Genomic DNA, 20,058 nt, shown 5'->3' with positions numbered 1-20,058 from the left:
TAAACTCGGTAGTATAAACGCCGTATCCCTCGCTTGAACGCCAAACCCCTAATCATACATGCTGCAAGACCAGTCTTGTCTCGGGGTATCATGAAACAGCCTTGACCTCCGTCAGACCAGCACATCCAGCATAACAGCCCGTGGGTCTTCGAGGATCATAATACCCTCCCCCGTCTCGATCTCGAGCGTACTCTTCATCAGTATCACTCTCCGCATCTTGACGAACTTCCTCCCCGCGCGTTCCCTGACCTCCAACACCACCATCAGCCTTGTCCTTCCCACCTGCGGAACCAACCTCCCCTGTATTATCATCCTCCTCCTCATCATCGCCAAGAACATTCTTCCTAACCGGCGCAACAGGCCCCTTCACCGTCGAAAACGAACTCTTAAACCCACCCTTCTTGAACCCCCCACCTCCACCTCCTGCGCCCCCTCCACTCTTAACACCCTTCACCGAAGCATTTCCACCCGGCGCATCGAGAACCTTCAGCCCAGCCTCGGCATCTGCTTTGCGCTCAGCGCGTCGCGCTTTTTCGGCGGCGTTGGGGTCCCGCGAAAGCTGTTTTAGGTCTTGGAGGCGTTTGCGGTGTTGGTGGTCGTAGGAGGAGATGTGGGCTTCGTATTCGGGGTGGCGCGAGTAGGATTTGTTGCAGAGGGTGCAGGTGAAGGAGCTTAGGGCGGATCGCGCGGATTCCGTCTGTAAGATGGACGGTTGGGTGGTTAGTTTTGAAGTTGTGGAGAGGATGTATAGGCTGGAGATGTAGATGGAGGTGGTACCTTTGGCGCTGGGTTTGTAAAGGCTCGCTGGGAAGATGTTAGTAGTTGTTAAATCTTATAGAATTGTCTATAAAGGGAGGTGTCATACCGGTGGCATGATGTGTGGTGTGAATAGAAAGAAATACTGAGAATAATCCTCGGACTCTGTGAAGATCGACTGACGTCGGGGCCGCAAGTAGTTCTGCGCCTATCAGAAGCGGCGAGTTTGGCGGATTCTCGTTTCCCCCAACGGTTCCTTGTTTTCATTTCGACTTCTTCTTTTCCCACGACAATTCCACGAGTCATGAATTATTTTTAGTCCACGATTTTCCTTATATTCTCTTTGTTTCTTTCCTGTCTGTGAAAACCCATAAAATCCTCCAAAATGCCGTCCGCCCTGGACACCAAATCCCAGGACTTTGACGCCAAGTCCATCCTGTCCATGCAGGAGCTGGACCCGTCTCCAGTCGACGATTCACCCTCAACGCCAGACTTGGACTCCCTCGAGAATGGCGAATACTTCCCTCAAACCGTCGAAGACAAGCCCTCGCGCACTTGCGGCTTCCCGACGCCGAAATTGGGACTGCGCGCACACCGTTGGGATGCATTGTGTATGTAACAATTTCAAACCTCTACCAAGCTCAATTGGATCACCAAACAGCTTTACATTTACGATCTAACTCTATTCCCCTTAGTATCCGGCATCCAGAAATACTCTACATACCCACCAACAGCATTCTTCATCCTGCATTTCGCCAATACCTCCCTCATCCCGCTGATTACCCGCTCCGTCCCGGCCAGTGAACCCTACCTCCTGCTCACGCGACCAGTCTACCAAGCCCCCGGCCTGGAACATCTCGTCCTAACAGTCCCCATCCTCGCACATATCGCTTCCGGCATCGCTCTGCGCAACATCCGCGGCTCGCGCCGTGCTCGCCTCTATGGCGCAGAGACACGTGCCCAGCGCAATCTGCTCTCCTTCTGGCCCAAGGTCTCCGTCCAGGCGAAAACGGGGTACCTAGTCGCACCACTAGTCGGTCTACATGCCGTTATTAATCGCGTGACGCCGTATATGGTCGAGGGCGGCAGTTCCGGCGTGGGACTGGGGTATGTCGCGCATGGTATTGCGCGGAGCCCCGTGTTCTGGAATATTTTCTACCTGGTCTTTGTCACGGCTAGCGTGTGGCACTTCATTGGTGGGTGGGCTACTTGGATGGGGTGGAGAGTTACTACTGCGCGGAAAGAGCGCGGTTCGAAGGGTTCGCTTGAGGGTTATCTGGGGTATCCCGAGAATCAGGACCGTGTCAAGCGTCAGCACAAGATGTGGTGGGTGGTCAATGGGGTTGCGGCTGTTGGTGCTGCTCTCTGGTTGGCAGGTGCTTTGGGGATTGTTGGACGGGGTGGTGAGGGGTCTGGATGGGAGGCTCAGGGGTGGAATGAGATGTATAGCCATGTACCGGTTATTGGAGACTGGTTGTAAAGGGCTTGATGGGGCTTGCTGGTGGTGACGACGGATGATGGACGAATGCATATATTGTAACTCTAGCTGTAAACTAGGCTTAATTCTTAATACATATTATGAAGTCATGCAGACGACACGATAATCCCGTATTGGTGCTTATGGGGGTATTCGTCTTTGTGTCTTGCTGCAGGAAGAATCATTCCTATCATTATAATTGCTTACCTCGAGTGTTTAGATGGATCCAAAAAAACAAGGCTTTTGGCATAGAATGCACTTGTGCATTCTTTTGTCTTCAGCATATACGACCCATATGGTGTGGAGAATAGGTCTTACTGTCCGCTTTAGCCGTACTTAAGCCAACTATAGTACGCGATCAATTCCAAGTGCGCCCTACACTCTAGTATAGCGTCGAATATGAGCCTAGAAGGAGTGTAGTCGATTCAAATGAGAACAGGGATGGGGATATTGGAAGCATGAATCTATATCCACTTTTGCTAGATGGGTGAAATTTGATAGGCCGTGAGGCAAGATCCACTCTCTACATAGTGTAGAAGACCCTGGATAACTTCTATCGCGTATCCTACTACATCTAACGTAGAAGACAACAACGCTAGGCCCAGATGCTACATCCATAGCTCATTTTAGGTCTTGGCCGGGTGCATTCACCACCCCCAAATCTTAATTCCCTTTACCGAGATAATATGTAATAGAAATCGGTTCATCTACTGTTCTATAGGGTTGAGAATATGACTAGCGATGACCCTGATGGATATTCGAACAGACTGGAATAAGGGTTGTCCGATTCTCAAAGGAATATTTACATAAATAATGGAAGGTCGTCATATAGCCACTAACATTGTATCAATACTATCGAGTCACATTGGAGCATTAGCACATATTGAAGGTTCCCCCGCTTCCTCCGCTGGTTGATCCAGGGCCCAAATTTGAACGAAGTCGGTCATATATCATAGTCACCTTCCAAAACCTGGATGTAATCTCCATGTCGGATCTTCCCTATAGAAGATCTCCGGCAACAATATTGATTGTCTGCCGGATGTTTCCCGGACCAGTCCATTGTTGGCCTACTTGGGCTCTTTCTTGTCTTCTTTGTTTCTAGTCCTCTTGTGTAGACACAATTAAACTTCCTTGCTTGCTTTCCAGGTTTATTGCGCTTTCACGATTTGAGCTCGATCTCCATCACCATTATATTAAGGCACTAACGATGAGACCAAGGCCAGTCAAGAAACCCAGGGACTGCGGGACGAAGGACCTGGCTATAGAAGTCGTAGTACCGTTACACGTTCCCTCTCCTGCCACAACAACGCGATTAGTAGAGTCTTGTACAGAGGATTTCCCGATCTTCGACTAACCGTATGACCAGGAGCACATCCTTATATATGCATCCTGCTGAAGATTGTAATAGGTGGTGTTGTAGTAGGCACAGTCATTGACACCGCACTGCGTGACATTCTTCGCATCCGATATTGAGGCAAGCTGATGGCGGCAAAGGCACTTGACATCTGACTTTTTGGTGCTATTTAGCGTGCTAGAATAGTTTCCACATACAGTGACGTTGTAGAAAGTATCATAGAATGCCTCGCCATAGCATGGTTGCGAACATTCTTGAAGATGTCGAATCCAAGCGCCCAAAGAACATGGAGTCCAATCATATGCAACAGCATGCAGAGCCAAACAAAGTGCGATGAAGTAATATTGTATCCCTAGTTTAGACATTATAGAGGGACAGACCGGAAAGATGCAAAGAAAGATAGGTCAATTGGAACAACGATCATGTGAAAAATCTTGAATTCGTGGGGGCGGAGAGGTTCTACACCGAAGGAGATTCCATGACTCGATTCTTTTCTTTATCATCTTCCGCGGACCTCAGCTCGTGACAGCATACAACTGGCTCTGTACTAACAAGAATATAGTGACGCGGCAAGAGTCTTACATCCCTGACCCCGGGCACACCGTCTCATCATATAATAACCAATGATACTCTATTGGTCAAAAGATCCGCCTGAGAATAATCGGGTAGTTAGTATAGCATATATTCTATACTAAATAATAACTAAGAATGTAACCTTTGGATCATTTTCAGTCTAGCGGTGTTATTGCCCCTCTTAGTCTTGATATCAAGTCAGGCCTGACAAAGACTCAAATTGCGCAGCTCTTAGCATGTTAGATTACCCACATCAACTATGGAATGAATCTCACTTATAATCTAGATTAGCTTAGATCTAGAGAAGTGTGAGAAAGCTTAATCACATAGATTTATACGCCTCCCTATGTTCCAAAATAATTCCATTCCATATACGGAGTCAAGACTTTTCGGTTGATATTAAGCAAGCCATATTTGATAACATCACGCGCAGAAAGAGGGACCAGACACTGAAGTCCCTGAAATTCCCTAGAACTCCCTGATTGAGCCCCCTGAATTTCAACAATATCCCATTTCGCCCGGAGGTATACGTCAACTCACCTGGGCTGATAAGCTGCTCATTGGCTCCCGACGGAGCCCCGGGCATGCCGAAGTTTGAGATGGCAATTTTACCCGACACTAAAGTTCCCCGAGCGGTTAGGGCCGTTCCTGCGGGGTAAACATCAAGGCATATTGTTCTTCATGTCCTTATGGATGACTGCAGATATTCAGTATAAGAGGTCCTACCCAGCGGCACGGTTACCAGTGCCAAGAGCCTCCCCCTTCCACACGGCAGTCCTTAGCACGGATAGCATTGCTTGTCTCTTTACTAAGCGGCACTATTCACCAATAAGAGAATGTTGCCCCCCTGCCAAGGAAGCGATTTCAGGAACCGAAAGAGAAGGCGCAACTTATTAGTTAGCCTTGTTAATGGCGGATTCGTGGTCGATACCCAATAATACATGATAAACAACGCCGTGGTTCAAATTTAGCCTCATCACTTTTTGTATAGATGCTAAGTAAGTATCTTTCTTAAGTCTTCCCATTTCAATCAGTCTAGACTACTTCTTATTCAACGAATTTTAACGCACTTTTAGATACTATATCGGGTTATGAACTCGGGTGGCAACTCTCTTACTGTCTAGCAGAGGGGTAGCGGGATCGCTAGTGGGGGAAAATGATATCCGTAGATATGCCTACAGAGCCAACACTAGGTTCATAGAAATGTTATATAGGAACACTCAGTCCGGAAGTATACCACTTATCTCATCTCACATGTACATACCAATATCTAATCCCAAGTCATAACATAAAATAGAATGATATCCATCCCAACTTACAACCATCCCAACATCAAAGTCCCAAAGTCCTCCTAATCTAAAATAGCCTCGTTCATGGTAAACCGGCCTATACTAGATTGAGTAACCAGTTCACTAAACAAAACCCTGCCACATCGAATTTCGGCAAGGCCGGTTCTCATTATTAGTGCAGTATCAAAGCCATACAACTCTTATGCCAAGAATTTTGGAACAAGGAGTACACGACGCTTTTTGAAATTGACAGGAAAAATGACTACAGAATACTAGATTGTCAAGTTTGGCCCCCAGATTTTCATCCGACTGGAACTATCTGATTTGAGTATCGGATGCACATGTGTATGCAATGCCGCGCCTCAAGGCATTGGCTATGGATTGTGTTTGCCTACGCCAGGTATATAAAAGAGAGCTTTCCAGCAGTAATCTACTTCAACCTACTCTTCATTCTCTGTCTATCATTCAGGATTGTGTTTCCTTGTCAATTTCTATTCTTTCTTTCCCTGATTCTGTGATCTCAACATTCTTTTTCTACAAACCTATTCTATCTTTCTTTCTTTTGACCTATCTCTATCTGCCTGACTACTTGCGTATCAGGAAACCGATATGCGTATACGAGTGGTTGCCACCACGGTGGTTAGCCTGCTGGTCACCCAGTCAATTGCTCGCAGGAACATCATAGACAACTGTCCATACTCCTGCGGTGCCAATGACACGACGTTATGGGTCTCTTATCACTCGACTAGTCGTCTGACTGCGTGCAACCAGACCATGCTGCTCGACTTTACCATTCATAACGCTCTCAATGATACTCAGACTCAGTCCACCATCTATGCCTGCACTACAGATGGCACCGATGCAAACGTCTCCTCAAAGAGATCCACGGCCTCGACAAATACCACGGATGTCTCCCTTGAAGTGGGAACGTGGGGATCTTCTACTTCCACAGCTGACACTGAACTTCTCTCTGTCATTGAAGACGTTGCAGCCTATATGGGAAGCTCTGCCAATGACGGAAAATCCAGCACCATCTTTGGGTATAATGGCAATGTCTCTGTGGGTCTGTATGTTGGTGGCAGGCTTGAAAGATCGAGTACTGCCAGCACAGTTGCCGATGAGATTCGCAGCTTTATCAACCAGAAAGGGGCCTCTGACCAGATGGCCATCCAGTATTGTGGCGAAACTTCCAATTATATTGTTGGTCTGGTAATCAGCACTGATGATGATTTGCCCGCTGTCCAACAGCTCGTCAAGACATGGAGTCTTAGCGGGTGTGTGACTGGCTTCGACTCTTCTGAAAGCATCTCGTCCTCCCTGGAAGTTGAAACGGGTACAGACAGCTCTATATCCTCTCAAAGACGCTCACTCCATACACCTTCCCGTCATGAAAGCTCCCTACATGGACACTCCTTACACCGCCGAAGTGACTGTTCTACTGTCCAAGTCGTCTCAGGGGATTCCTGTACCACACTCGTCAGCGAATGCGGGATCACCGCAACCGAATTCTACGAGTACAATACCGCCAGCGATCTGTGCTCTACGCTGGCTGTTGGACAATACGTGTGCTGCTCCTCTGGGGATCTCCCGGACAATTCTCCCCAGCCATATAGTAATGGGACTTGTTATACTTACCTTGTGGAATCGGGAGACACTTGCTCTGCTATTGCAGCCGCATATGATATCACGGTCGATGAGATCGACTCTTACAACAACAACACCTGGGGATGGCTTGGATGTGACGATCTTCAGGCTGGCGAAAACATCTGTCTTAGCACCGGTGATCCTCCATTCCCATCAGCCATTGAGAATGCTGTCTGTGGCCCACAGGTACCTGGTACTACTGCCAATGGAACCGAGTATGGCCTCTGGGCAACCATGAACCCTTGTCCTCTTAATGCATGCTGTGACGTTTGGGGCGAGTGTGGTATCACACCTGAGTTCTGCACACAGACTGAGTCAACCACTGGCAATCCAGGAACAGCCGAAGCAGGCACTAATGGATGCATCTCAAACTGTGGAACGGCAATCACCAACGACTCTGACGGCCCCGAAGAATTTCTCGCTTTGGGTTACTTTGAAGCCTTCAATAAGGATCGCTCGTGTCTTACCATGGACGTCTACAGTATTGACACTTCAAATTACACCCACATTGTTTATGCATTTGGTCTGATTGGTTCGGACTATTCAATCAGCATCAACGATTCACAATCGGACATGTTTAACGATTTCTTAGCCCTTGACGATGTTAAGAGGATTGTCTCGTTTGGCGGCTGGGACTTTTCCACTAGCACAGACACTTACATGATTTTCCGTGATGGAGTTACTTCGGCAAATCGCGATACGCTGGCCCAGAATCTTGCTGATTTCATCTCAACAAACGGCATCGACGGCGTCGACTTTGACTGGGAGTATCCTGGAGAGCCTGACATTGAAGGTATCCCTGCCGGTAGTGACGACGATGGTACCAATTACGTGGCGTTTCTGAAAGCTCTGCGCTCACTCATTGGCGACGATATCACCATCTCAATTGCCATGCCAGCCTCTTTCTGGTACCTTCAGGCTTTCCCAGTCTCTGATCTCAATGAAGTTGTGGACTTTTTCATTTATATGACCTACGATCTACACGGCCAATGGGATTATGGCAATGATTCTTCAGATGATGGTTGTGTGGATGGAAACTGTCTACGATCTCATGTCAACCTTACCGAAACGAATTATGCGCTGTCAATGGTCACAAAAGGAGGTGCTCAAACCAACAAACTGATGGTCGGTGTGACGAGCTACGGTAGATCGTTTGAGATGACCACCGCCAACTGCACTGGTCCCGACTGTACCTACACTGGGCCAGACTCGGGTGCTACTCCCGGAAGATGCACTCAAACTGCTGGGTATATTTCCAATGCGGAGATTGATGAGATCATTTCGACCAGTTCCAATGTCCAAGTACTCTTCGATGATGACAGTGACTCGGATATCATTGTTTACAACGACACACAGTGGGTCGGTTACATGACAACCACCACGAAGCGCACCCGTACCTCCTACTACAAGGGGCTCAATATGGGTGGTACAACCGAGTGGGCTATTGACCTCGAGCAATTTATGGACGATCCCGATGGCCTCGTGATTACAAATTTGAGTACTGATCTCACGGATGATGCGCAATGCGATTTCCCGGACCAATCTGAAGAAGCTTCTGAAGAGGCGAGCTCGGAGAGAAATGTGGCGGCTTATATCGATGCTTTGCTCACCTCGGTCATAAAAGAGCACGGAAAAGCTGGCGGTAAGACCCTTTTTTCACTGCTATATTAAGCCTATCTCTAACGATGCTGTAGGATATTGGGACAAAGAACTTTTTGGCGACCAAACTACGGAATGTTCCTCTTTGAGTGAAGACGTCAATTGTGACATTCCTTCATCAAGCGAGTGCTCAGAACTCAATGAACCGTCACATTACTGGGCCCGATTTGTTGTTGCCAACTTCCGACTCTATATGAACGAGTACTACGATCTATTTTCGACGGCGACACTCAATGCCACGAACAAAGTCGAGCAGCTTGTCGCTGACTTCCCCACGAAAAGCCCCGACGTTGTAGATATTGCGTCACTCTTGTCCAACTTCGGTGGGGCTCTCAGCCTTATTTCTGGACTCACTGGCGATGGGTTGGCAACTACTCTCATAGCAACTGCGAGTGGTATTTTTTCGGAGGCCAGCACGAACGTGGACTCTGATGACGATGACGATAGCACTGTCGAGCTTGATCTCTACAACAAAATCTCGGATATTTACACTGCATTTTATGATGGATCGACTAAAGCCCTCGAGGACATGTTCGACAATGCGGACATCTCGAGCTGGCCCTCGTCGCTCATCAGTGGTACATACACCCACGACATTGCAAACTTCTTTGACGGGCCTTTCATGTACGAGCTGAGTGGGACAGACCAGTCAAATATCGAAGATAACCTGAATCAACAATTGTTCGCTACCCTTGCCGGCACGGCCCTTGCTTCAGCCAACTACTATATCTTGAAGGGAGCCCACACAGTCAGCAAATGTCCGGATGTCACCAGTGGCACTATCATTGACGGATATTGCTATACTCTCGAATACCCAGGCTCAGGATTTTCCCTGACAGCTACCAGTGACTTTTCAGACCCGATAGCGAGCGACGACTTGACAAAGTTAACAGATACGTACTATGTCGAGTTGGAGGAACTATACACCAACTCGTACAAGTGTCAGAACAGTACAGGTGACTACGGAGGTCAAATGGACAGCGATCTAGTCTTGACGGCGAGCACCACTCTTCCCACCTGTTTCTACAATCTCCCTGTCTTTACAGTGGAATCTGGGGGAGACGTGACTTCGTCGCCATGCCTGGTCTTAGCGTACAACGAGAGTGACAGTACAGCAGTGCTCGGCGTCTCATACATGCCCTCGAACCTGGCTGATATTTTCGACGACGACTTTTGTTGGTGTAACGCTGGCAACAGACAATGTAGTTTGTGATTGAGAACAGCTCATCACGGATAACTTGTCGAAGGAGTTACTAGTGTTTCAAAGAATGAATGAGGTAGTTGTGGGAAGGAGCGATGAAGTTGGATTTCCAGTAGTTTGATTGTATATTTGCACAGTTGAGTGAGGTCATGGACATCTATAAGATTGCGCTATTTGACATCAACGAATTGCCCATTTCCAACTGAACCTTGGACTGAACAGAAATTAATTCCTGCTAGCAATACTTAGATAAGCTTCATGTTCGGATGAATAGTGTCCAGACTTAACCTGTCAGGGCAGGTTCATCTCTCATAGCCAAGAGCTTTAAACTTATCAAAAAGGTTGGCATGGATTTTAATCCGACAGTAAAATATTCAGAGAGACTCGAATTATATACAGCTTCGATCCACCGTGAGAAATTTGATTTTGTAACGGGTGGATTTAGGTATTGCCAATTCAAGGACTTACTATCAGCCGCATTCCTTTCGGTTGACTGGGGAACCTGTGCACTCTCAGCTCAAATTGGAGGCTTTGTGCAGACTAAATCATTCTTCACGTTCGATTTGAGGAATGGACAGGGTTAAAAGAAATGCCGTTCCTACGTGTCGACCGTGTGACGAAGGTAGGGTCCTTCGCTCCCCACAGCCCGAGGAGGAGATTGCTTCCACCAAGGTTTTATTGGAACGTCAAAAGATGCAGTGATGTCGACTACTATATCATTCGGTGAAGCAAATTTGGGTGCCCAGGTAGGGGTCAACAACGGCACAGTCTACCTTTCGCTGGGTATGTCCCACGACTTTTTCACGCTTATCATCCCCTACGAGACAAGGTCGACTGACTTGTCTCGCTTGTCGATCCAGAGAGACCCAAGACCCCGAAAACACCCTTTTCCACAGTGCCTTTCTGTCGGGATTCAGAATTTATCAATTGTGGGAATGTCCTTGCCCAACTACATGAGAAAGTTACAGTACCTGGTGCGCGGGTAGCGCTTGTCGGGCTTGGTGGTGTTGGGTAAATTTCCCAACGCTGACCTCAAGTGTGCCTTGCTAATGCTTCCAAGGAAATCACAAATTGCCATTGAATACTGCTATCGAGTACGGGACGAATCGCCAGACACGTGGGTTTTCTGGATCCACGCGAGTAACGCAACCCGCTTTGAGCAAAGTTGTTGGCAGATAGTCAATCTCTTAGAGACACCTGGTCGCAATGATCCCAAGTCTAATCCCCTTGAACTTCTTCGTGACTGGCTACATGATTCCAAGAATGGCAGATGGATCCTTGTCCTTGACAACCTGGACGATAAAGAATTCATTCACTCGACTTCATCAACTGAGCCGCCAATCTGGGCATACTTTCCCAGCAGTCTTGAAGGATCTATTCTCCTGACAAGTCGAAGTCGGCATGTAGCATCCACCATTGTTGAAGATGACGGCCTTTTAATGGTCAAGCCGATGAGCGAAAGTGACGCGATCACTCTTTTTGATCAAAAGACAAAAGGACAAGGCTCGAAAGAGGATACAGCTGAACTAGTAGCAGCGCTTGACTTCATGCCCCTCGCGATCGTACAAGCGGCGTCCTATATCAAACAGAGGGCCCCGCGCGTAACAGTCACACAGTACCTGAAAGATATCCAGAGTGACCAGAGGACAGTCACTTTGCTTGAGAATTCTGAGCACCAACATCGCAGAGACTGGGATGCCGAGAATGCCAGCCTCTTGACTTGGCAGATATCCTTCGATCATATACAACGAGAACGGCCCTCAGCTGCGGGATTGCTGTCCCTTATGAGCTTCTGTGACAGACAAGGAATTCCGACTTGCCTATTGAAGAACAGAAGTGGTACTCAAGTTCATACCGAGAGCGGGCCTTCACATAATGGTGGTCAGAACATACCTGGCCATGCCAGTGAAGATTGGGGGTTTGAAGATGACATTCTTACCTTGCGAGGCTACTCCATGATAGCTCTTGCTGCAGATGAGACAACCTTTGAAATGCATCGTCTGGTCCAGCTGGCCACACAGGAGTGGCTCAGAACGCACAAACACCATGAACAGTGGGAGGAAGAGTTCATTAAAGCTCTCAATAGAGCCTTTCCAAATGGAGACTTTGAGAGTTGGCCAATGTGTCGATTACTACTTCCTCACATCCATCGCGCAATGGAAGCAAAGCCGCAATCTGAAGTTTCGCTGAGGATTTGGGCCATGCTCCTTTTGAGAGGAGCATGGTTCTCCATCGAAACAAAAAATATTGCTGGTTCAATGAAAATGGCCGAGAATTCACGCGCAGTGAACGAGCAGATCCTTGGAAATTCCGACCCAATGACACTTGGAAGCTCAGAAGCATTAGCGGAGGCGTTTAACCTTGCGGGTAATTTTGGGGAGGCTGAGAGGCTTCATGCGCAGGTTTGGAAGGCTCGCAAGAGGATACTCGGGGCCATGCACACCGACACAATAAGAAGCGTCTACCATTTAGCCTCGATTTTCCAGAGTCAGCGCCGCTTCAGGGGAGCTAAACGCCTTGGGAAGCTAGCGGCGAGACTCCACCGACACAATATGGGACCAGAGCACTCCTGTACTCTGGCAGCCATGAGTGTAAATGCAACAACCTACCAGCTTCAACAGAAGTGGAAAGAGGCCGAGGATATCCGTGTTCAGGTATATAAAACATATTTGAAAACCTTGGGACCCGAGCATCCTGACACGCTGACCAGCGCGGGTAATCTGGCTACTGTCTATACAGGCCAAGGTCGATGGGAGGATGCCGAAAGGATGCTCTTGGACGTGATGGAGACTAAGAGAAGGGTTCTTGGGCCCGAAGATCCGTCTATTCTCGCAACACTCCTCAACTTGGCAGCGCTATACTATGATCAAAGCCTCTGGGAGCAAGCAGAAAAGCTCCAGCATGAAGCACTTGAGACTTCGATACAAATAAACGGACCTGACCACCCTGTTACCATTACTGCCATGAATAATCTTTCAGCAGTCTACCTAGAGCAGAAAAGATACAAGGAAGCTGAGGCCCTGCAACTTCAGGTGATTGAGACTGGCACGCGAACTCTTGGACCAGAGCATGTGCATACTGTTGGCACCATGACAATGCTAAAGGAGACCTACGTGGGCCAGGGTCGGTTTAAAGAGGCCGAGGGGCTCGCGAAGAAGGTTTTGGTGATTCTGAAACGGGTCAACTCGCCATAGTATCCGGATACACTCATGGCCATGAAATCCCTCGCATCAATCTATGGGCAAGACGGTCAATTGAAAAATGCCGAGAAGATGTGGAAGAAAGTCCTTGCAAGAGCCAAGAAAGCTTTCGGGCCCGATGACGAGCGTACTCTGGAGGCTATGAACGAGCTAGCCTCGGTTTATTACAAACAAGAACGGTGGAGAAAGGCTGAAAAGTCCCTGGCACTGGTAATCAATGCCTTCATGAAGCTTTTCGGGGGAAAGGACAAGCGAACTACCAAGCGAATAATTGACTTAACATACACTCTCATCATGCAAGGGAAATTGAAAGCTGCCGAGAAACCAGCCACCGAAGCGGTAGAGTTGCTTAGAGATATGCTTGGACAAGAAGATCCTCAAACCCTAGCCGGTATTGAGATTCTGGCAGTTGTCTATGAAAGGCAGAAGTCATGGAACCGCGCCGAGACGCTACGCACCCAAATTTTGGCGACTCGAAAAAGTGTGCTTGGAAAGGAGCATCATGATACGTTGCGAAGCATCGCATCCCTTGCGACCGTATATATGAACCTTCAACAATGGAACCACGCGGAAGTTCTCTGGGCTCAAATCCTGGCAACTCGGAAGCATTCGCTCGAGCTAGGGGACATGCAAAGCCTTTTAAGTCAGGCCAGCCGTGGGTTGGGCTTATGTCTCCAAGAGCAGCTGGGATCTCTGAAAGACAGAACCAGTGACATAATTGTGCAAATGCGAGATCAGACTCTTATCGAATGGGGGAACTATACCTTGGCTCATTTGAGTCCAGCGAGATACAAAGAAGCAGAGAAGAAATGGGTAGAGATCAGCGCAGATAGCTTCTGGTTCGTTGGGTTTGAACACCGAAACACTTTGACAAGCATAAGCATTCTCGCACTAATATACCAACATCAGGCAAAACTCCGAGAAGCTTTGTCACTCGGGATCATGGTGTGGGTATTCCGTGGGAAAGTGCTTGGCCCAGAGCATACCGACACTCTGAGCAGTATGGACCATCTTGCCAATACTTTGAAGCTGTCAAAGTATGACCAGATGGCCTCACATTTGATGACTGAGTGTATTCGACTTCTTGGCCGAGTTTTGGGCTCTGATCACGCCGACACGAAATCTTCAATGGCTTCTTTGAGGGATTGGCGTGACTCGGATAATCATGCGCCTTGCAATGACATTAAAGAGCAGCTCAAGATAATGTTGCAAGATTGCCGCACGGCTGATGCATTCCCCAAGATATTCGAGGAAATGTTGAAGGGTTATAAGCGGAAGTAGACTGTTATTTTCTTTGTTTCCCTTCGCCTCTTGTTTACTTGCGATATTTGCTCTTTTGTTTTCTTTTCTTTGCTTGTTTGCATCTATTCTGATAGTCCAGATATAGTTACGCCATGGACTTTGCGGCCAAGGTAGTCAATCTCATCAAAACTCGCCGTCTTTAAACCCTAGCAGATATTATTATATAACCATCTTGCCAGATCAACGTTTTATTCACGTAATCAAAATTTCTATTGTCGAGCTACCCAATGAAATCCTCTTAGAAATTGTCAATCACATTGACTCTTGCTTAAGGCATTATTGTACGTGCAGCGTCCTGGGAAATTGTGAAGAAATTATATACATCAATCGATATGCTGATGAAGAAACAAGCATTGAGATATTACATGCATTTTCCTTGCGAATCCTTTTATATTCGGCATGGATGTTCTGAAAAAGCTGGTCTTGATCGTTAAGACAACACTTTTCAACATTAACTAGCGTGCTAGAATTTCTTGTAGTTCACAGCCCTCGAGACTGTCAGAGTCCAATCGTATGCTGATTTGTCCAACAGCCTCATTTATTTTCTAAGCGCTAGTGAAGTGGCATATTCAGCTGAGCCCCACTCGACAAGGCGCAGTCTCCAGGACCTACTCCTAAGCTACCCCTCCGCTCCCCGCATGCTTCATAACATATGGGCGATTTGGTCTCCCTGGATCTCCTCGTTGCGACGGCTGATTCTACTCCTCCTCTGTATCTCGGATTGGACAAAAGTCCACCATGGGTAGCCATACTCAGTCACTATGGACATGTGCTGCGGGGAAGCTGGACGAAGCTGACCAGAGCCTTCTCGCCTTTGGACAGGAAATCAACAACGAAATCAGCGACCAAAGAACTCTTGATATAGTTGAATTATTGACGCACACAACTAACGAGGCCTATGAGCTATGTATTCGCAAACGATGGCAGATCAAGCTGCCTGGCAGGAAGGATAAGATTATTGTTCGTGACTTGCTAGGCAAGATCACTCACTGGATTCAAGTCTTCAAGAATGTCGGAGACCAGGCTGTTTCGTTTGACCCAGGCTATGCGGCTTTGCCTTGGGCCGGGGCTCGATTTCTTTTACAGGTTTGTCGTACCTAACGGCAATGATCGCGCTTCCAAGCTAATCAAGCGGATTTGTTTATGATCTAGATTGCTACCAACGACTTCAAACAGTTCGATTTTGTCGTCGAAGGCGCAGCAAAGATTACCCGAATCACAGCTCGATATAGAATAGTCGAATGCCTCTATCTTCAACGCTCTAGTGCAGCGACGACTTTACTGGAACAGGCGGTCGTAAGGCTGTATACCACGATGCTAAATTATCTCGTCCAGGCCAATCGCTATTTTCAGCAGCGGACTGGTATCCGTATATTGAAGAGTGGTATCCTTGCTCAGAACGATTTCCAGGATCTGTTAGAGAAAATGGACACTGAGGAACGGGAGGCTGATCATTGTGCTGATTTGGTCAAGACAGAAATGGCCAATGAGACTGCGGATCAATTCGCAAGTTTGTCTCTGGAGATAAACAATATCGCTTTACTGCGCGATGCGTTGGATCGAATAGAGCAGCCTATTTCGCAAACGGCGCATCAACTTCAGCAAGTCGAAGATTACCTGAGTAGTAGGTTTACCAACTCATACGAAAGAGACCCCGTACTAATCATTTCTCGCAGATGTGCAAAGGAGAGATATGCTGGATTGGCTCTCATCCCAGCCCTACCATGACCACCACACGGATATCCAGCCCAAAGTACTGGAAGGGACATGTCAATGGGTCGTTCAACATCCCGAATTCTCCAAATGGCAGAACGACAGCAAGAATACTCTCCTATGGCTACACGGTACACAAGGCTCAGGCAAAAGCTGTCTAACATCGACGGTAATCGATGAGATCATGAAAGCTTCAGAGTCAAATGATATGCACGCCCTAGCGTACTTCTACTGCTCGCGCGACACGGCAGAGCCGCAACGTGCAAAGCCACGAAGTATTCTGGCCTGTATCGCGCGCCAACTTTCTCGCCAGTCTCAAACTCAGTCAATTGCTCCTCCTACTCTGGCTTTATACCATAAATTGCATTCTGTTGATGGCTCGAGGCGAACACCGAGTATAGTCGAATTGTGCCACTTGATTCGGGAGTTGACTGAACTATATGATCGATCCATGATCGTGGTCGATGCTCTGGATGAATGTGATGTCGATACGCGGTGGGAACTTGTCGAGGCATTAGAGTCAATTAACGAATCAGCCAGCCTGGTGAAGGTTTTTGTCAGCTCGCGCGAAGAAGGAGATTTGCGACTTTCTCTTCAGACTCATAGCGGGCTTCAGGTCACGTCATTGGAGAACGAGGATGATATTCGGAAATTCGTTGAGTTTGAAACGGATAGGCTTGTTGCGAAGAAGCAGTTGCTGGCTTATATTCGGAAGAAACAGACGAAAGAGGAGTTGACGGAGTTGATCAAGGAGGATGTCGTCTCCAAGGCCAAGGGGATGTAAGTGCCTCAAGCGATCTAACAAACTGTGATTATTTTGGGTGAAGGCTAACTGACGATGTATCCAGGTTCCGATGGGCGGAGCTACAGCTGCAAAGTCTTCGAGGTATTCGAGCAGAAAAGGATATTCGATCTGAATTATCTCGCATCCCTCGAGATCTAAGCGCTCTATATCAAGATCTATACGACAAAGCGCTCGAAACGACCCAAGAGACAGATCAAGTCGTGTTCCAACACACCCTCAAGTGGATGCTCAGCGCACAACAAAATCTCACACATCGTGACTTTTTCCTGGCCATAACGGCCTTTACGGACCTTGGCCCTGATGACCTAGACGAAGAGTTCATTTTGGACCTTTTGAGCAACTTTGTCGTGTCATCCACAACTGAAGAAGGAGATCGATTCTTCCGTTTCGCACATCTCTCCGTCCGTGAATTTCTCGAAAAGATACCCGAATATTCAACCGAGTGGACGAATACATTCGCAGCAGAAGTTACTCTTCTCACGTTGATCTGTGCAAGTGACTCACCCAGCGCAAATGAGTTTATCAACAAGCTAGGAGTCGTGCCTCTCGATATCGTGCCATTTTCTGAAATCAGTTCAAACGAAGAAGGCATCCATGACTATTCCTTGAATTTCTGGGTTAACCATTGCGTGCTTTCTGGTGAGCAGAACCGATCAGCGGAGGATCTGAACGTTCAAAAACTGCTGCATTTCTTCCTCTTCAATGATTCCGACGATAATTGCCCGTTGAATTGCTGGGCCCTCTACCTGCGTTCTCTACGATTTGGGAACCTGGGGACAATCATGACAAACTACCAAAGCCCGCACGACCGAGCATTTTTGCTTGCATGTTTCTTTGGGCTCGACGAGATAGTCCGTATGACCTTGAATCATGGCCTGGAAGACAGGGTGAAAGAAGAAGGCGCCTTGTTAGCTTTTAAACAGGGCTATGGTTCAACTTCAACTGCAGAGTTGCTCATTGGCCCGCAGGGCGATGCAAAACTGCGAGAGTACGTGTTATATCACTTGGGGGATCCTCGTCGAACCGATGAATACGTGGAAGCCGACGTAGTTCGACGGATGCTGGACTTGGTCGAGCCAGCTCAGATCACAGAAAAGGTGATTCTCAATGCTAAGAATCTGGATTCGGAGATCATATACATGCTGCTATATCACAACAAAGACCTACGTATCACTGAAGAGATGGTTCGGAAATGTTCGCGGTGCCGAGGCGCTATGATCGCATTTGTGGATCGAGAACCCGATATTGAGATTGGTTCGGATACGCTCATCGCTATCATAAGGACATCGCCGTTTGATGCTGAGCTTTGCATCAATTTGATTAACAGAGCCGATCCAGCATCTATCAATTTCGAGGTCATCTCCTGGATAGCCCGCTTAGCGGGTAAGCCTGAGCATGAAGAGGAAGCTATGCCCATCCTGCTTCTCCTTCTCGAGCGCGTTGGACCCCCCGATTTCACATCCCTCGATTTCAACGAAACGTTTGCCATAACGCAGGCCTTTGCCAAGGATAGGACCGGCAAGGTAGTGAAAACTCTTCTCGATCATGGATGGCCAATTACTCCCCGTCTGTTGCGCCGGGCGGCTTCATACGGCAACCCAACGGTTTACCCCTTGATTTTTAATGCTGCTGGTGGGAGCTGCGAAGTCACCCCAGAGCTGCTCGAAGCAGCTGTGAAAAATGACGAAACCAACGGACAAGAGATATTAAAATACCTCGTATCCAAATCAAGTCAGCCTATTGATGATGAGACGTGGGCAAAGCTGATTGGATATTGCGAGAAATGTGAGACTCTGCGATACCTCTTGGACATGAAACCTAACGTGCAAGTGCCGGAGTCAGCGCTGCTTCATATCGCTAGGGAGAATAATTTCACCAGCAGCGCGACGATGACCATGCTCCTCAACGATGGGCGAGATCTAGAGGTCACGGATGCCGTTATGGGAGCAGCTTTGCAGAATATGGAATACGGGGAGCATGTGCCGCAGCTTTTGAACCGACATGGCGCCGAGCTGATCACCAAGCCCATGTTGATCGGGGCGGTGAGTAATGCTAGCTTTGGAGACGAGATGACAAGGGCTTTGATACACCGGAAGATCCCGATTGAGGCAGCAACCGCCGAAGTCATCAATGCAGTAATCAAGAATACCCATTCAGGGCTTCAAATTCTGCGGATGCTTGAGGCACAATTCGAACCGTTCGAATTCACCGACGAAAATATTGAGACTGCGGTCTCGGGAAGTCTTCAAATGATCAAGTTAGTCTTTGAACGCGGATCAGTAACGCATGCCACCTCCTCGATGCTCCTTAAGGCAGCTTCTGAGGGAACCCTGGATGGGATGAAATTTCTTCTCCGGCTGGACGACGCTATCGTGACCCCCGAGACCCTGATTGCTGCGGCGGGAGGTGAATATGGAGCGAAAATGCTGCAGCTTCTTTGGGATCTCAACCCGGATATTAAGCCTGGCGTTGAAATGTTCATTGAAATGTTCATGAAGAGCGTTGATATCCCAGCTCTAGAGTCGGGGGCCACTACGTTCTTGCTAGACCGTGTGCATGATCAAGTTGCCCAACAAGTGCTGGAGGTCGCAACAAGTATCGAGTACATGGACCGATTTCGGGTGGAAATTCTAGTGGAGGCACTCTTGGAGAGTAGTCTGCCAGTCAAGGTGACGAGCGAGATGGTTGCCAGAGTCCGTGGCCATCGTCATTTGAACCGGGACGTATGGAATGTGATCAAACACTATGCTGGGTTGATAGAGACCCAGGAGATAGCTGACAAGTAGCGGCTGACATTTAATGGACTGTTGTTTTTGAAGTATTCTCTTGAAGTAAAGGGAAAGTAGAGAGTAGGAAGTAGAAAGTGGAGCTGGTGGTTGAAGTCACATGGTCCGTGCGGGGACTTTTTTCGAGCGCCAGTCGACGATCTAACTCCCACCACTTTTCAGAGTCATCCTGGTCTTTGCGCCCTGGGAACAAGTCCATGAGCCCACGGTCTTGCCTGTCGCTTTTCGCATTCCCCCCAAGATGCACATTTGATCTATCATCCACCTTTCGCACACCATCTCCACTCCGAACTGCTTGG

At 48.0% G+C, this 20,058-nt stretch overlaps 6 protein-coding genes across 6 annotated transcripts; 5 read left to right on the top strand and 1 right to left on the bottom strand.

Moving 5' to 3' along the window:
* Positions 1-88: 88 nt before the first annotated feature.
* N7496_005322 (putative C2H2 finger domain protein) lies at positions 89-874 on the bottom strand (the record flags this gene model as incomplete). Its single annotated transcript, XM_056698251.1, has 3 exons — positions 89-697; positions 778-804; positions 866-874. The coding sequence occupies 3 exons, from the start codon at positions 872-874 to the stop codon at positions 89-91; spliced, it is 645 nt and encodes a 214-aa protein (XP_056556776.1).
* A 267-nt stretch (positions 875-1,141) lies between these two features.
* N7496_005321 (uncharacterized protein) lies at positions 1,142-2,236 on the top strand (the record flags this gene model as incomplete). The annotated part of the gene is made up of 2 exons (XM_056698250.1): positions 1,142-1,367; positions 1,452-2,236. The coding sequence occupies 2 exons, from the start codon at positions 1,142-1,144 to the stop codon at positions 2,234-2,236; spliced, it is 1,011 nt and encodes a 336-aa protein (XP_056556775.1).
* A 3,822-nt stretch (positions 2,237-6,058) lies between these two features.
* Positions 6,059-9,965, top strand: N7496_005320 (glycoside hydrolase; the record flags this gene model as incomplete). The annotated part of the gene is made up of 2 exons (XM_056698249.1): positions 6,059-8,735; positions 8,788-9,965. The coding sequence occupies 2 exons, from the start codon at positions 6,059-6,061 to the stop codon at positions 9,963-9,965; spliced, it is 3,855 nt and encodes a 1,284-aa protein (XP_056556774.1).
* Positions 9,966-10,654: 689 nt separating this feature from the next.
* N7496_005319 (P-loop containing nucleoside triphosphate hydrolase protein) lies at positions 10,655-13,147 on the top strand (the record flags this gene model as incomplete). Its single annotated transcript, XM_056698248.1, is given in 2 exon segments — positions 10,655-10,927; positions 10,940-13,147. 2 exon segments carry the CDS (start codon positions 10,655-10,657, stop codon positions 13,145-13,147), a joined length of 2,481 nt encoding a protein of 826 aa, XP_056556773.1.
* A 15-nt stretch (positions 13,148-13,162) lies between these two features.
* On the top strand, positions 13,163-14,434 carry N7496_005318 (tetratricopeptide repeat protein; the record flags this gene model as incomplete). Its single annotated transcript, XM_056698247.1, has 1 exon — positions 13,163-14,434. The coding sequence occupies one exon, from the start codon at positions 13,163-13,165 to the stop codon at positions 14,432-14,434; it is 1,272 nt and encodes a 423-aa protein (XP_056556772.1).
* A 759-nt stretch (positions 14,435-15,193) lies between these two features.
* Positions 15,194-19,759, top strand: N7496_005317 (uncharacterized protein; the record flags this gene model as incomplete). Its single annotated transcript, XM_056698246.1, has 4 exons — positions 15,194-15,541; positions 15,608-16,079; positions 16,132-16,948; positions 17,017-19,759. The coding sequence occupies 4 exons, from the start codon at positions 15,194-15,196 to the stop codon at positions 19,757-19,759; spliced, it is 4,380 nt and encodes a 1,459-aa protein (XP_056556771.1).
* Positions 19,760-20,058: the final 299 nt, after the last annotated feature.

This window comes from Penicillium cataractarum, assembly GCF_028827025.1.
Source record: "Penicillium cataractarum strain IBT 29864 chromosome Unknown utg000004l, whole genome shotgun sequence".
Taxonomy (NCBI): domain Eukaryota; kingdom Fungi; phylum Ascomycota; class Eurotiomycetes; order Eurotiales; family Aspergillaceae; genus Penicillium; species Penicillium cataractarum.
This window is presented reverse-complemented; position numbering and strand designations above follow the sequence as displayed.